We start from the raw sequence: 16,210 nt of genomic DNA, 5'->3' as shown, positions 1-16,210 counted from the left end.
ACTTAATTTTTAGTTGGGCTTTTCAGTGGATATTTTAGTTTATTCATATTTTATCTATTTCCTTTTTGCTGGAATAGGTTAGACCAGTATTTTAAAAATAGATTTGTCATCTTCCTTTGGTATTCATTTTGATATTCTATTAAATTGCATATTACTCTGTGTATAATAGAGTAATACTGCATTTTACTGTGTGACTTTGGAGTGGTTAAAAAAAATTTAAGCCAACTGGCTAGAGATGAAACTACATACTTACTGATTCTTTTCAGGAAATTATATAGTACCCACCACCATTCTTCTGCTAAACACTTCTCTCCATGACTTGGTGATTAGCTTTTTAAATATTGTGGGTTAATTTAGTAGTTTGCTTGGAGCCCAACTGACCTGTTTAATTTTTATGATTATTTGCATCAAATAAGTTCCATTAAAACAGTGTAGACTAAACTCTCCATATACCTTAAGATAAGTTAAATTTAAAAAAAATTAAAAATTTTCTTATCTTTCCCTTCTAGTCATTGCATTTTTTTCTGAAGATCTCACCTATTCTCCATATCCATTCATTTTCATGACTTTTTCTGACCTTAGTATCTTTTCATGCGTCCTCTTGTCTAGTTTTTTAAAATTGTTTTTAGCTTCTTGCCTTTCTATGTTTCATTCCCTTCTGCTTTTTCAAATATAGTTGTACAGACTTTTTATAAATGGCTTAGAGGCATTCACTTAGAGGCATTAAACTATTGTTCCTCCTGGGAACTTACTCCTAAAGCAATATTTCCCTGAGGTCCAGACCAGCCTGAGTTCTAAGATACTTGGAGATATCATGTTGATTGTCTCTGTATCCTTTCTTCCCATTGTCTGAAATATCTTAGGAATTTTAGTAGCAACAAATGAGAAAATCTGAGGTAGCCCTAGGAGTCCTGTACCAGAGTTCATTTCAGATCCAGCCTCAGAGTGACCTGAAAAGAAAACTCAGATAAGAGGAGGCTTCAGTGCACTTAATCTCATTCAGCTTCTTAATGATACTATACACTGATGCTAGATTAATCTTTAAAAAGCTACTTTCATGTCACTCTTTGGCTTCAGTTGCTTCTCTTTATCTTGGGCTTAAGTCTCAATTCTTTAGCCTAGTATTCAAAACTCTCCATAACTGGTCCCATTCTCCTTTCCAGTGACATTTTCCACTCCTCAACCAAATCCTCTATTTCAGTCATTATTTTTTACTTTTATTCATTTTGCCTGAAACATGCTATGTACAATCCTACTTTTGCTCTCACTGTTTCCCCATCTATAAATAATACTCAGTCTTGCCTTATCTGCCTTCTACAACTTTTCTATTCCTTAAAGTCTAACTTAAGACCTCTTTTTCCCCATGAAGCCTTTTTTGACCATTGTATCCCAAAGTGATCACTGCTTCTAAACATCTAAATGTGTATTGTGTGCCATTTATTTGGCACATATGCTGTCTTTAATAAAAACAATGATAAGTATTTTACTTTTCATATCTGTGTTACACATTCTTATTAAGGTTATAAAATTATGAGAGGGATCATGTTCTTATTAAATCCTTTACAGAACATAACAAGTTGTTATATATAATGTTAAAAATAATATAGGTTAAATGAATGAATTGGATTAAGAATCATACAAAACAGGAGCTTTTGATGGAAGCAAATCTTTAGACATCTGAGTGTCTTAGATTCCTACTCAAACTTAACGTTGTATAACTTATGACTTCTTTTTAATTTTCAGGTGGGAAATAAAGTAGTGTAGATAATTCAGCTGAGTAAAAGAGCTAATATTTGTCAGTATTGCTGATATGTAGGAATGTTACACTCTATGTTATTTTAGAGAAGTCATAACTTCTTGGTTTTGTATTCCAAGTGATAGTACTTATACAAGAGACAAGATTCTTGGTTTGTGTCAGGATGAGAATTTGAATGAAAAACACAGTAATGCTATTATAATGACTAAGAGCATCCAGAACTGTATCACCTAAAAGTATGTGAGCTTGAGTTAGCTAGCCAGCCTGTTCTCATTTGTTGGTCTAGTCAGATTTTTACTCCCCCTCTAAATTTTAGTCCATCTTTAAGTTTGAAAATGCTTTTAATAATTCTGCCAAGGTAGTTGAGGAAAGATGTTTTCTTTCATATTCTCTGGTGACCATCGTTTTGCATTGAAATAGGTAAAATGGCATTTTTTTAAATGAATATTTATGTAAATTTTAAGAAGTTTTTCTTTTTTTTTTTTAAATAGATCCTTACAATAAATGAGGATGGATCACTTGGTTTGAAAACCCCTAAATCTCATGTTTGTGAGCACTGCAATGCTGCCTTTAGAACGAACTATCATTTACAGAGACATGTCTTCATTCATACAGGTATTTCTGTCTTAAAATGGGCTTATGGTGATTATTTTTTTCATCAGCATTGATAAAAATGTGTTCTTAGAAATCAGAATTGTAGTCTCTCTTAAATGTAATTTCTAAGAACTCATTAACTTGAAATAAATATTTTATTATAAACATACTAGTATCAGTTGGGGATAGAAGGGCGGAGAAGGAGGCAGGGGGTAAAAAACTATTTGTTATAGATATGTAAAATGACAGAAATAATGTTTTGTACATTTTTTTCCACTTTATGAGAAATGAATGAGAAATTTATAGTTCAGTTGCTATAATTAGCCCCCATTTATAACATGTGTTCTTGATACTTACTTAGCCTGATATCTTTTTGCTTAGATAAGTGAATAAAAAATGCTTATTCTCTTCCAAATCTCAATTTAGTGTTATGCTAGCCCCTTTCTCCTTTGAGAAATTAGATCCATTTTTTAAAATCACATTTCCATTTCCGTATGAATGTGAGTTCTAAGGAAAAACTTGATGAAATGAAATCCTATATATGGTTAATGAAAAATATCCAGGATTTGTGAGAGAATGAGCTGTAATTTACTCAAGTTTAGACTTCTAAAGTACACTCTTCCTATAAATTGTTATTTTCAGTAACTAATTTATGGATGTGAAATTATTTTAAGGTGAAAAACCATTTCAGTGTAGTCAATGTGACATGCGTTTCATACAGAAGTACCTTCTACAGAGACATGAGAAGATTCATACTGGTGAGTGGCACCCTCATTAGAGGCATTTAAAAATTGATATACTAAATTAGGGAAAGTTTTAAGCAAGTATTAACACTAATATAATCTGTTGTTTTATAAGTTGAATCATTGTTAAGTAAAAAAAAGATGAATTGTAATTTTGCCCTATTTTTTCCTTTAATAAGTAGATTTTGACTTATAATTGCATATATATCATAGTCCAATAAATTATTTTGAAGCAACAGTCCATATTAAGCAATACACAAGTGTAATACCAAAGAACATGTCATAAAATTAGGTCCTTTTAAAAAAAGTCATTAAGGCTTTTTCATTGAACTCCTCCTCAAAACATTTAAAGTATATAAGATTTTTATTGATGATAATTAGAAACATAAAAACTAGAGGTAAAAGGGATTCTCAAGGTCATTTCATCTAACTTCATTTTACAGATTAGAACTCAATGTCCAGAGAGGTTAAGTGATTTGTCCAAGGTCACACTGCTAGTTTGTGAAGGGCAGAGTTTATATAAAACTCCAGACCTCCTCACTCTGCTGCTCTTGTTTTTTGTCTTGACTTCCTCCAGTTAACTTGATGAGAATTGGTCAAAGCCTCTAACCTGAGATGTATTTTGATTTAGTAGTAGAAAAATCCAGAAAAAATTGAATGTGAATCTCTTATGAATTTAATTCTCTTTTCATTTTGATCATCATTGGGCAATGGCTCCTAACTATGGAGCTTTATGCTTCTTAGCCAATTAGTTAATCATCTATAAACAAACATTTGGGAAGCCTAGGGAAGGTCATTGTTTAACACAGGGTTTCTTAACCTTTTTTTGTGTCATGGACTTCTTTGGCAGTCTCATGGAACCTATGGATCCCTTCTCACAATAATATTTTTAAATGAATAAAATACACAGTATAACAAAGGAAGACAATTCAATTATATAGTTACCAAAATATTATTTGTTTTAAAAGTTTACATATTCTGGTTTAAGAAACCCTGGTTTAAAGAAACCCTATTGTAAATCCTTTTAAGTATGAATGACCACCTCCTAATTTATTTGATTTATACATTTGGATTTTAATTTTTGAGGTTTTCATGTTTTCAAGGAACACTCAAACTTTTAAACTAAACATTTAAAAACAGTTTTAATTTCTGTGTGTTTGCATTTATGTTTTTATTTATAAACCAAGTTTCATAAATTGTTCTACATTTTGTTGCATGACTTTGATACCTTCATAAGCATGGTAAGATATAGAGATATTTTGGGATTTTAATCCAACTCTTGGCCATTATCATTATTAAAAGAAAATAGGAAAACCTATGAATGACTATACTCTTGTTTGGTTGTAGCATTTAAATCAGTATTGTTAGTAATATATGTGCAAATATTGGAAAATTAGTTGAGGAGTGGAGTCACACATTTCTGTGTGTTTTCTGTGTGCATCTGTGTATACATGTGTGTGTGTGTGCTGAGCAAACAAGAACATGCAAATATTCTGTTATTCATTAGGACTCTCAAATCGTACTGTCAGCAGGGCCAGTTGAAGAAGATAGTCACATAGAAGCTTTTCTTCTTTTCATTTTATTTCAGCTTCCTTAACCCTTGAAACAAAGAGATGTGAATGTAGCTGCTTTGCTTGGACTTGAGCTCCACAGACAGAGATCTATCACTTTATTTAATAAGATTGTTTTGTATGGCACTTTGCCTACAATTCTGAATTTTACTAGTATAATTCTGAAAAGAGCTGAACATTCATTTGTCCTTGTTTTTTTAAAATACCTTTTACCACGAACTTCATTAAAAGAAACATTTTACCTACTGGAAAACAGAAAAACACTTAAATCCCTACTGAGTTTTGGAAATGTCTTTTATCTCCATTTAATTTTTCTTCTTTTCCCCATCTCCCCTATTCTAACCATGGATAGATTCAAAACTTTCTGAATTGGAGACAAATATTTGTTCTGTGTTGGGTTTCAAAATAGTCTAGTTTCCTAAACACTTTTAATTTTTTAGATTGATTGTGTGTGAAATAGATTATTTACTTGTTGGGAGATCACAAGTTGACCTATGACCAAGACTTCTCTGGGAGAATTTGCATGTTCTCAGCAGAAGCATACCAATCTCAATTTATGGATTTTATTTCTCTGAGACTTAATAACATTGGGACAGGAAAGAAGAAGCAAGTGAAGTGAAAAAAGAAAGAAATTTTCTTATAATTTGAAGAATCTGAAAATCTGGGTTGTAATAAATGTTGACAAAGAAGATGAGAGGTACACAAGGGTACTATCATGATTTGATTTTACCATGGTCCCTTAAGAAGATGGCTTTCAAAAAAATGCTTTTACCTTTGCATGCATTTTTTTTCTTACAGGAGGAAACTGATATTACTGGGGATGTAGTTTATTACTTTGATCCGCTTAATTTATATATAAATAACATAAGAATCAAAGCCTTGATTTGTGATCAAGGAGGTTGTGGAGGCCTGTTATAGGTTTATAAGTAGAATCCTGTTATGTTGATATATGATCTTTGTTGTTTGTTTTGTACCAGTCAGATCCAGTACTTTGTCTCTGTTCTTGAATATTTCTTTTGATTGTAATTATACTGCCTTTAGTAAATATATATACATTCATTGAAATTTCTTTGATAATAGAACTGACACCAAAACATTTCTTGTGTTAGTTGTCTTTAAAGTTAATTGGTTGCTCTTTGAAAATACCAAATGTGAATGGAGTCAGTATGGAAAGAAAAATACATCTCAGATGTATTTTTTCAGTAAACATTTTTTAAAAATAATGTAGCCTTACCTTTACTTTAGCCACACAAGTGCACTGTTTTCCCCTGTCTTGATATGAACTTCTTTCCCTTTATTACACCTCTCTTTTCGCATGCTCAAAAAACAAAACAAAACAAAGCAAAACATTTCAAGATCATTGGATACATATAATTCATTCAAAGGGATTAGAAAACATTGTAAAGACTTTTGGTATGGTCTTAGGGCCAAAACTTAGTTTGTTTAATTTGGTATCCAAATTAGATTTTGGTTTCAGATAGGAAGCTTTTGTAGCACAACCTAGAAATAGACACCTTCTTTCCCTACACTAGGACTGACTTAATAGACAAGCAAAATAGGTACCAATTTGGTACTGCGTAATTTGCTATAAGAATTCAAAGTACTCAAAAGGTTATCTAACCCCCATATTTCAGGAGTATAAGATCCCATGGCCAAAAGAAATATCTCTCATCCATTGCTCAAAGACTGAAATTCCCTAAGTGAATTGCATTCCATTGGTTTAAAGCACTTTCTACTAAAATGTAGCTTTTGTGAAGTTTTTATCAGACAATTTTGTTTTGGAATTTCATTGCTCTTTCTGAGGATAGTTTTTTGAGAGGTAGAAGAAAGTATGAGAGCCTTTAATATTCTAGGACAATTAAGGGGCCTTGAATTACTGAAGACAAACTTTCCATTCTAAATAATTTTGCTTAGATACAACTGTAGCTTTGCTGCTCAAGTGCATCCTGAAGTTAAATATTGATCTTACCTGGTAAACATTTACTTTATGATCAGGTGTTTAACTATGAGCCTTCCCTTTTGCAGGCATTTTCAAAATGCCAACCAAATAAATAAGATAATGTTTATTTTGAGTCTTTTAAAGGCTTAATTTACTGTCTTACTCATCATGTTATTTTATTATGTATAAAAAGCTTCCAGACTCTTTGCTTTTGGAAATCAAATTTGTCTGCTTTCAATGAGGTGAAAATATTTTCCTTTATTCTTCTTCAATTTTTCTAAGCTAATTTAACCACCAGATAATAGACCATTAAGTAGTTATCCTTGGAGCCTGTTTCTAGGTTGTGTTTTTTTTTTTAAGAGAGTTTGGCCTTGATGCTTTAATTACTTTTTTTAAACATTATTATTTTTTTAGACTATTTTTCCATGGTTACATACTCTTGGAGCTGATAAGCAATCCACTGGTTTATACATGTCTTGTTACTAAAAACTCATTTCCATATTATTCATATTTGTAATAGAGTATTCTTTTAAAAACCACAACCCTAAATCATATGTTTTTCTTCTGCATTTCTACTCCCATAGTTCTTTCTCTTGATGTGAATAGCATTCTTTTTCATAAATTCCATGGGATTGTTCTTGATATCTGCATTGCTATTAGTAGCAGTCTATTACATTTGATTGCCCCATAATGTTTCAGTTACTGTGGACAATGTTCTCCTGGTTCTGCTCATTTTACTCCACATCAGTTCATGGAGGTCTTTCCAGTTCTTCTAGAAATCAAGTAGTTCATCATTCCTTAGAGCACAATAGTATTCTATCGCCATCATATGCCACAATTTGTTCAGTCATTCCCCAGTCAAGGAGTCAAGGGAACCCCCCAACCCCCGTCCCATTTTCCAATTTTTTGCCACCACAAAAAGCACAGCTTTAAATATTTTTGTACAAACTTTAAAAAAAATCTCTTTGGGGGTACAAACTCAGTAGTAGTATAGCTGGATCAAAGGACATGCAATCTTTTTAAAGCCCTTTGGATATAATTCCAAATTACCTCCCAGAATGGCTAGATCAATTTACAACTTCACCAACAATGCATTAGTGTCCTAATTTTGCCATATCCCATCCAACATTTATTATTTTCCTTTACTGTCATATTGGCCAATCCCACAGTTGTTTTGATTTGCATTTCTCTAATCTGCCTGTATTTTTAAAATAACTTTCTAGGGGGCAACTGGGTAGTCTCAGTGGATTGAGATCCAGGCCTAGAGTTGGGAGGTCCTAGTTTCAAATTTGGCCGCAGACACTTCTAGCTGTGTGACCCTGGGCAAGTCACTTAACCCCCATTGCCTAGCCCTTACCACTCTTCTACCTTAGAACTAATACACAGTATTGATTCTAAGATGGAAGGTAAGGTCTTAAAATAAATAAATAAAATAAAGTTTTCTAACAAGCTACAATTAATTTTCTGTTTTTTTGTTATTTGTTGCATTTTCATAACATAATGGTTTTCATTCCAGTGTATTGATAATCAAGAAAGGTTTATAAAATGATCTTTCCTTTCCTTCCTCATTGAAAAATATAAAAGTTCATATGACTTATATTTGGGAATGTTTAATAGGTTTCTTCTTTAAAAACTCTGCTTCTCCCCCCCCCCCCCTCCCCCCCCCCAGGCTTCTGCCTCATACTCATCAAAAGCTTTAGTTAGGGACACTGGGAAATGCCTCTTGTAGGTTTTTCCTAGTTCTCATTATAATCTTGAGTTTTATTCACAACTCAAAAAACAAAACAGTTGAATAATAACTTTAAAAAAATGAGTTGGACTAGTGACTTGGATCTGTACTTTGGCTTTCTTTCAAGTACAGAAATTTCAGTTTTCCCTTTTACTTTTTAAAGTGCCAGCTGCTGATTACCTCTTCCCCTTCCAACAAAGAATTTTATCGAAAAAAGACAATATAAGGCTTTTTTAGCTCTAATTTAAATTTACAAGACTTAAGGAACTATTTGTTTTGCGCTAAAGATTGTCGTCAGAATTCTAAGCTGCTGGTGATGTTGAAGACAGATAGCATTGATATAAGTCTTAATTTGTGCTAAAGGAAAATTACCTTGGATTTAACTTGGAAATTGTGATTATATTCTCTGTATGGAATATTCACTCAACAAACTATTTCTTTAAAAGTGTGTTGATAAATAGTTAATAGTTAAGCACTGAACATGTAGAAAACCTATGCCACTTAAAATTTTTCTTATTAAACTGCAAGTTAAAAAAAGATCAATGTGGCATTTATTTTAATTTTTGTTCTACATTTGTTATATTTGTGGGTCTATAAAATTATAATAAATTCTGTGATATTACACATTTTTTATATTTTAAACATTCAATTGAAACTTTTGGCTTATAAGGGTTAAATTAGTAGTTTTGCCAAAATAAGAGAGCAGCTTTTAATAAGTTTTAATGAGAATATAGTAGAGTCGTAAATTAGCATTGTTCCTTTAAGTCAGAGAAAAGAAAACTTTCAGCAGCTTTTAACAATTAACAATTTAGTTTTATTAAATGGAGATAGTAGAAGAATATTGTAAAATGAATATAGTAAAGGAGGAAATACAGGAAAAAGGTCTATCTCCCAACCACCAACTAATCACCAATCCACACCACCAGCAATCAACCCCCAACGACCAATGACCAACTACCAACCATCTCCCAACCAAAAAAAAACACCTCTCAGTCCTCAGGCTGGCCTTTTATAACCCCTTCTTACCTCACTTCCTGTCTCTGATTTCTACTTCCTTTCACTGTGGGCTGGTATATCTTTATACATCTCTATGGTAAAAGGATCCTCGTTAAATTAGAAAAAAAGGAATTAAGAATTCCCTTTTACAGATTTTATATAGTAGATACTTCCTGACATGTTCTTCCCTCTTCACCCCTTGGAATAAGTTAAGCAAAACTAACTGAAATAATGTCTTCATGTGACAGGATATCAACATCTGAACCCCCATCTTTCTAATGAGAGAGTCATAGGATCTTAGTGCAAAATATTCACTAAATAAATAAATTTCAGTTTACAGTTGAGAAAATTGATGTCTGGAGATTTACACAGATAATAAGGGGGAAGATGCAAATTCATTATTCTGTGATTTCCAGAAACAGTATTCTTTCCACTAGATTAGGTTGTCTCTGTGGGTATGTCTAATACGCTTTCATTGAGACCAAGATTGATTAGTTATTTTTTAAAATTATCACTTATGTTTACATAATAACTTTTTACATTTATATAGTTTGTTAAACACATCTCATAAGAAACCTGTAAAGAAGGAGCTGAAAGCATTATCTCCATTCAAATGAAGAAACTGGGGTTCAGAGTTTAAGTGACTTATCATTTAACTTTTCATTTAGCTAAATGAAGAAGAAAAGGATGGGAATGTTAACAAATCTGCCTAGTGTTCTATTTAGAATATACTAATAACTGATGATAATTGATATTAATTTGGGGCTTTTTGATTGTAAAGTGTTTTTGCATACATTGGCTTATTACATGATCCTCACAAGCTGTGAGGTAGGTTTTAAACAGTTTTAGTATCCTTGTTTTATAAATAAACTGAGGCATCAAAAAGTTAAGTGACATAATAAGTGTTAGTGCTGGGATACAAACTCAAATCTTCTGACTGCCACTTTTTTAATCTTACTCAAAATACTTAAATGGAATATGGCTTCATTTGTGTGAGGTCTTTTCTCCAAGGATATATTTCATAACATGGAAATACCTATCTGTCTTGTATTTTTTATTCATGTCCTCCCATAATTTTTCCATAATGTTCACTTATTTACAATTTTCCTTGATTTCTCTTGATATTCTATGGATGGCAGCAGGGCATACAACCTAGATATCTCTCATTGCTGCCACATGACTGGTCTGTCAGCTTTTTTATTCCTACTTTTAAAAATGTCATCTTTTACACTTCTGTGTGTGTGTGTGTGTGTGTGTGTGTGTGTGTGTGTGTGTGTGTGTGTTTATTGTATTGTACAAAGTATATGTATACTTTGTAATTGTGTTTTCATAAAATATTATAGTTTACTCATATAGTGTGGAACAGCTGGATGCTACAGTGGATAGAGTACTGGACCAGGAGTCGGGAAGACCTGACTCAGACTCAAATCTGGCCTCAGACATTTATTAGCTATGTGCCTCTGGGCAAGTCAAACTTAACCCTATTAGCCTCAGTTTCCTCATCCATCAAATGAACTGTAGAAGGAAATGGCAAACCATTCTAGTGTCTGCCAAGAAAATCCCAAAGAGAGTCACAGGAAGTTGGACATGACTGAAATGTCTAAATAATAATCTGCTCAAAAATTGCCATTTATCTTTTCATTGTAATTTTCTCTTTCTGAATCTTCAGAACCTACTATTCTATGTCTTATAACTGTACAGAAACACTGGAAGAGTATTAGTATTTTAAGGATGGACTTTTGTTGAAACATAGAATCATTAAACCAGCAATCCATTTTTCCTCTTTCTTCCACTTAATTTCTGTGCCCAACCCATTGTTTGTCTATTTGCTTTTTGTCTTTTTATATATACTGATAGAAAAACTCTTACCTTGTTCTTCCAACTACATGCCATAGTTTGGACAGTTAGGCATATTTCTTTCTCTTGGCTTTTTCTTATTGTAAAATTAATTACCTTTTATACATTTCAAGGAATCTTGTATAATATTGACATATGTATTCAATACATTTTTGGAGAACTTTAAGGTGGTGTTTTGCTCTGATAGATTAAAGTTTTTTATTTCAACTAACAATAAGCACAGTAAATCTTGCATTCTGTACATTTTTTGGTTAGTTATGTGGTGATAAAATTGTGGTTGCCTATAGAATATTACTTACAAAAGCCTACCTGATCCATTTTAATTCTTTGTCAAGAATATTCTCAGTATATGTATAGATTAATCATATATACTTAAATGAATATGTGATCTTATCAATTTGGGTATTTCCTCTAATCATGCAGATCACAACCCATCCAATCCTGCCCATTCTGTGCATTGCTTGGCCATGACTTTCCCTTTGTTCATATCTTTCCATAATTTTGGCACAGAGGATCCTATAAATGAGTACAGGTCTTTATGCTCACTTTGTTATTGACATTGTGGGGTTTCTAATAGCTCCTGGGTATTTCAAGTCTGCCTTTCCCTTCTTATATGAAAAAACTAATTTCTTGTTTCTCTAAGGAAAACTTGTAAGCTCTTCTTCAGTTTAGGTCCAAACTTCATCTTTTATTTCTTTCCTTTTGTAGAAAGAATAGTCAAGCTTTGTTAAGATTCAACTCCTCTAGTTGTATGTCCACTCCATAGATGAGGATCCTCTTATTCACAGTACTAATAGCCAAGTTACAATTTAGAGCTGTAATTCTTAGTACCATCTCCTTCCTTTTCTGCCATTCTGCCATTATTATTGCAGAAGAGTAGTATTGTATTTTATTTGTCTGTTTCTTGAGTTGCCATGGCCAAAGAATTCATAACCAAGCAGCCAGTCTACTGGTGATGAGTGCCTTTTGATTAGCTGGCCTGGTCCTTGGAAAGCAAACTATACTTGTCATTGAGACTATAACTGAAGGTTTTCCAACATCATAGAGTCTGCCAGCATTTATATTCTACTGGCTTAGCCTTCAAGAATGTAGTCAGTGCCATAATGAGGTATCAGAGTAAGACTCTGTAAAGGTCTGGAGTTATAATAATTTCTCTTGGCAACTGTGCCCTCCCCCCATTCCCCAGTAATAAGGTTGTTCAGGCCTTTGATATCTTACCCTCATTGAAAACTGATGTCTTAGCATTCTCACAATTACTCGTTTTCAAATCCCTTTTGTACATATTGTTCAGTCCTCCTGTTTTCCCTATTTTTGGTATCTTAACATTTCTTCCTTTCTAAGCATACCTGGAACTATTAGAATTTTAAGTGTAGTGGTTCTACTGTCTTTGTCAGGGAAAATCATTTATTATAAAAATCATTTATAGATCTTTCCTTTCTTTTGTCAACCTCTTGTCCTCGTTCCTTTTTCTTTTGTTCTTATGTCACTTTCATTTCTTTCCTTTCCCCAGGATCTAGAGTAGGATCCCTTTTTAACAGAATAGAAATGGAAAGGAAAAAAAGGTAATTCTACCAAATAAACCAGCCTATCAGCCTAGTTCCTTCAACATATCAAATTCTCCACGTCCATAGTCTCTACTTTATGCAAAGAAGAAAGAAAAGTACATTCTCATATCTTTGTGGGTTAGATTTGGTGATTATAATCATACAGAATTCAAGGTTTTAAAATTTGCTTATTCTCTTTACATTATTGTCATTACATATATTGCTTTCTTCTTTCTGTTTATTTACTTCAGTTCATGTAAGTCTTTCAGTGCTTTTCTAAGTTATTTTTCATGGCACAGTAATATGCCATTCCATGTCCTACAGTTTCATGGGCATCTACTTTGTTTTCAATTCCTGCATTCAAGAAATTGCCATTAAAATATATTGGATATATGGAACCTTTCTATCTTGTACATTGTTGGGGCATATGCTTGGTAGTTGGATTTTGGGGTCAAAGGTATTTATCAATCTTCATTCTTCTAAGTCTCTTTTTTTGACTCTGTTGATCACCTTCTTCTTGGTATTCTCTTCTATAGGTGTTTTTTTTTTAAAACCAATCCCTCCTGTTTCTCCTACCTTTCAGACTACTCTTTTTCAGTCTCCCCATATCCAGGTCACATCCACTAATTGTGGTTATTTCATAGGGCTCTGTCCTGAGCCATCTTCTCTCTCAATCCTATTTCATTTGTTAATCCCTAACTGTTTTGCCGACCTAGACTTATATCTCACAACTGCCTTTAAGAATTTGAATTCTTGAATTCATAACTTGAATTATATGTTCAGTAGACACCTGAAATTCAATATATAGAAATTTGAACTCATTTACTTTTTCCCTAAGCCCTTTCCACTTCCAAATTCCCTCTTATAGTTGAGGACATCACCATTTTCCCATTATCCTAGGCTTGCATCTGTTGCATGTTCAACCATGCTACCTTCCCATTCAGTAAACTCTGGTGGTCCTTCCTTCCTTCTAAACTGCCTCCCTCCTTCTTCCTTCCCCTGGCTGTCACCTGTGCCTGGAACGCTCTGCCTCATCTTTGCCTCTTCACTTCCTTTTAAGTTCTAACTAAAATTCTATCCTCTACAGAAAGTCTTTCCCAGATCCTCTTAATTCTAGGGTTTTTTATTTATATGTTTTTATATGTATTATTTATATGTGTGTGTGTGTGTGTGTGTGTGTGTGTGTGCGCGGACGCGCGCGCGTGTGTGTGTGTGTGTGTGTGTGTGTGTATGTATGTGCTAGAGCAGAAACTGTTAGGCTTTCGTGAAATAAAAAAGACATGGATAATAGTAGTTATCATGATCTCAGGAAAAGGAAATGCAAAATTAGAACGAATTAAAATAGATAAATAGGGAAGCTATGTGTTACTAAAAGGTATTCTAGACAGTGAGTTAATGTCCAGACCAAAAGAATATATACTGCAGGCATCTAGGTGGCACAGTGGATAGAGCGCCAGGCCTGGAGTCAGGAGGACTTGGATTCAAATCTGGCCTCTGTTACTTCCTAGGTGTATGACCCTGAGCAAGTCCCTTAACTCCTGTTTGCATAGCCCTTACCTTTCTGCTTAGAGTTGTTCCAGGAGAGAAAGTAAGGGTTTAAAAAAATAAATACACACAAAGGGAGAGAGACACATATACACATAAACACATGTACCAAATGACAGATTATCTAAATTCTTAAAGACAAAGCTAATTGAATTTGAAAAAGAAATAGACAGTAAAACTAAATTAGTGAGGAACTTCAGTTGACCCCATTCGGACCTAAATAATTCTAACCATAAAATAAACAAGAAAAGAAAGAGATGAATAGAATTTTAGAACAATTGGATATGATAGACTTCTGTAAGTTTATTGAGCATAGAAAGATGTATACTTAATTTAAACTGTATATAATACCTTCACAAAAATTGACCAAGTATTAGAGTACATAAACCTTATAACCAAATGCAGAAAGCAGAACTATTAAATGCATCTTATTCACTATAAAGCATTATAGTGAATATAAAATTATATATAAACTATATAAAACTATAAAAATTATATTCAGAACAGGACCTTGAAAGCATGAATTAAAAATTTAATTGGACACTAAATAACTTAACCCTAAAGAATGAATAGGTCAAAGAAAAAATCATAGAAACAGTAATTTCATTAAAGAGAATAGAAACAAGGAGGCAGCAAACTAAAAATTGTGTCACCTCCAAAGTAATATTTAAGGGAACATTTCTATCTTGAAATGATCACATGAGTAAGATAAAGAGCAGATCATTGATTTGAGGATGCAGTTAAAATAATCTAGAAAAACAACAAATTAATCCCCTCCCATTAAACCCCAAAATAGAAATCCTGAAATCAAAGGATAGAGTAAAAAAACTAAGAGTAAAAATACCCATTGGCATTGTAAATAAAAGAAGCTACTAAAAAAAAAAAAGAAGTTATTAAAAAAACAAAACAGGGGGCAGTTGGGTGACTCAGTAGATTGAGAGCCAGGCCCAGAGTACAGGAGGTCCTGGGTTCAAATCTGGCCTCAGATATTTCCCAGCTGTGTGACCCTGGGCAAATCACTTAACCCCCATTGCCTTGTCCATACCATTCTTCTGCCTTGGAACCAATACACAATATTGATTCCAAGACGGAAAGTAAGGGTTTAAAAAACAACAACAACAACAAAAAAACACTCCACAATCAAATAGATAAACTATTAGTTGATTAAGAAAAAGAAAGAAAACCAAATTTTCAAGCCTAAAAATGAAAGAAGGATTTGCAACCAGTGAAGAATTAAAAGCAATAATGAGGAGCTATTTCACCAAAAACTAATAATCTAAATGAAATAAGTGGAATAGTTTTAAAAATATCAGTTGTCCAGGTTAACAGATTAGAAAATAGAATATTCAAATAACTCTCTCTTAAAAATGAGGCAGGGAGCTAGGTGGTGTAGTGAGTGGATAGAATGACTGGCCTAGAGTCAGGAAGACTCGAGTTCAAATGTGGTCTCAGACATGGCCTCAGATAGTTACTAGCTGTGTGATCCTGGACAAATCACATAACCCTGTTTGCCTTAGTTTCATTATCTGTAAAATAAGATGGAGATGACAAACTACTATAGGATCTTTGCCAAGAAAATATCAAAAAGGGTCATGAAGAGTCAGACATGACTGAACTAAACAATAACATCTAAGATTAAGAAGTTAAATAAGCCATAAATGAATTCCCCTCAGAAAAGCCTCAGGATCAGGTGGATTTACCAGTGAACTCTTATTCAATATTTAAAGAATAATTCCAATACCATATAAACTGTTTTAAAAAATCAGTAAGGAAGGGATCCTCTCAGATTCCTTCCATGATAGAAATATGGACTTGACATCTAAACTAAGGAAAGCTAAACCAGAGAGAGACTAATTTCTCTAATGAATATTGACACAGAATTTTAAAGAAAATATCAGGAAGGAGATTACAGTAATATGTTACAATGACCGGATGG

The 16,210-nt window shown here is 33.0% G+C and overlaps 1 protein-coding gene across 6 annotated transcripts in view; it reads left to right on the top strand.

Moving 5' to 3' along the window:
- The window catches only part of ZNF148 (zinc finger protein 148), a 147,688-nt gene that overhangs the window by 88,801 nt on the left and 42,677 nt on the right, over positions 1–16,210 (top strand). For all 6 annotated transcript variants that reach the window (XM_056793578.1, XM_056793573.1, XM_056793574.1 and 3 more), the window contains 2 exons: positions 2,248–2,371; positions 3,025–3,108. In XM_056793578.1, coding sequence (XP_056649556.1) covers positions 2,248–2,371; positions 3,025–3,108 — 208 coding nt within the window. The remainder of the gene's footprint in view (positions 1–2,247; positions 2,372–3,024; positions 3,109–16,210) is intronic.

The sequence above is a fragment of the Monodelphis domestica genome, chromosome 4 (genome assembly GCF_027887165.1).
Source record: "Monodelphis domestica isolate mMonDom1 chromosome 4, mMonDom1.pri, whole genome shotgun sequence".
Lineage (NCBI taxonomy): Eukaryota > Metazoa > Chordata > Mammalia > Didelphimorphia > Didelphidae > Monodelphis > Monodelphis domestica.
This window is presented reverse-complemented; position numbering and strand designations above follow the sequence as displayed.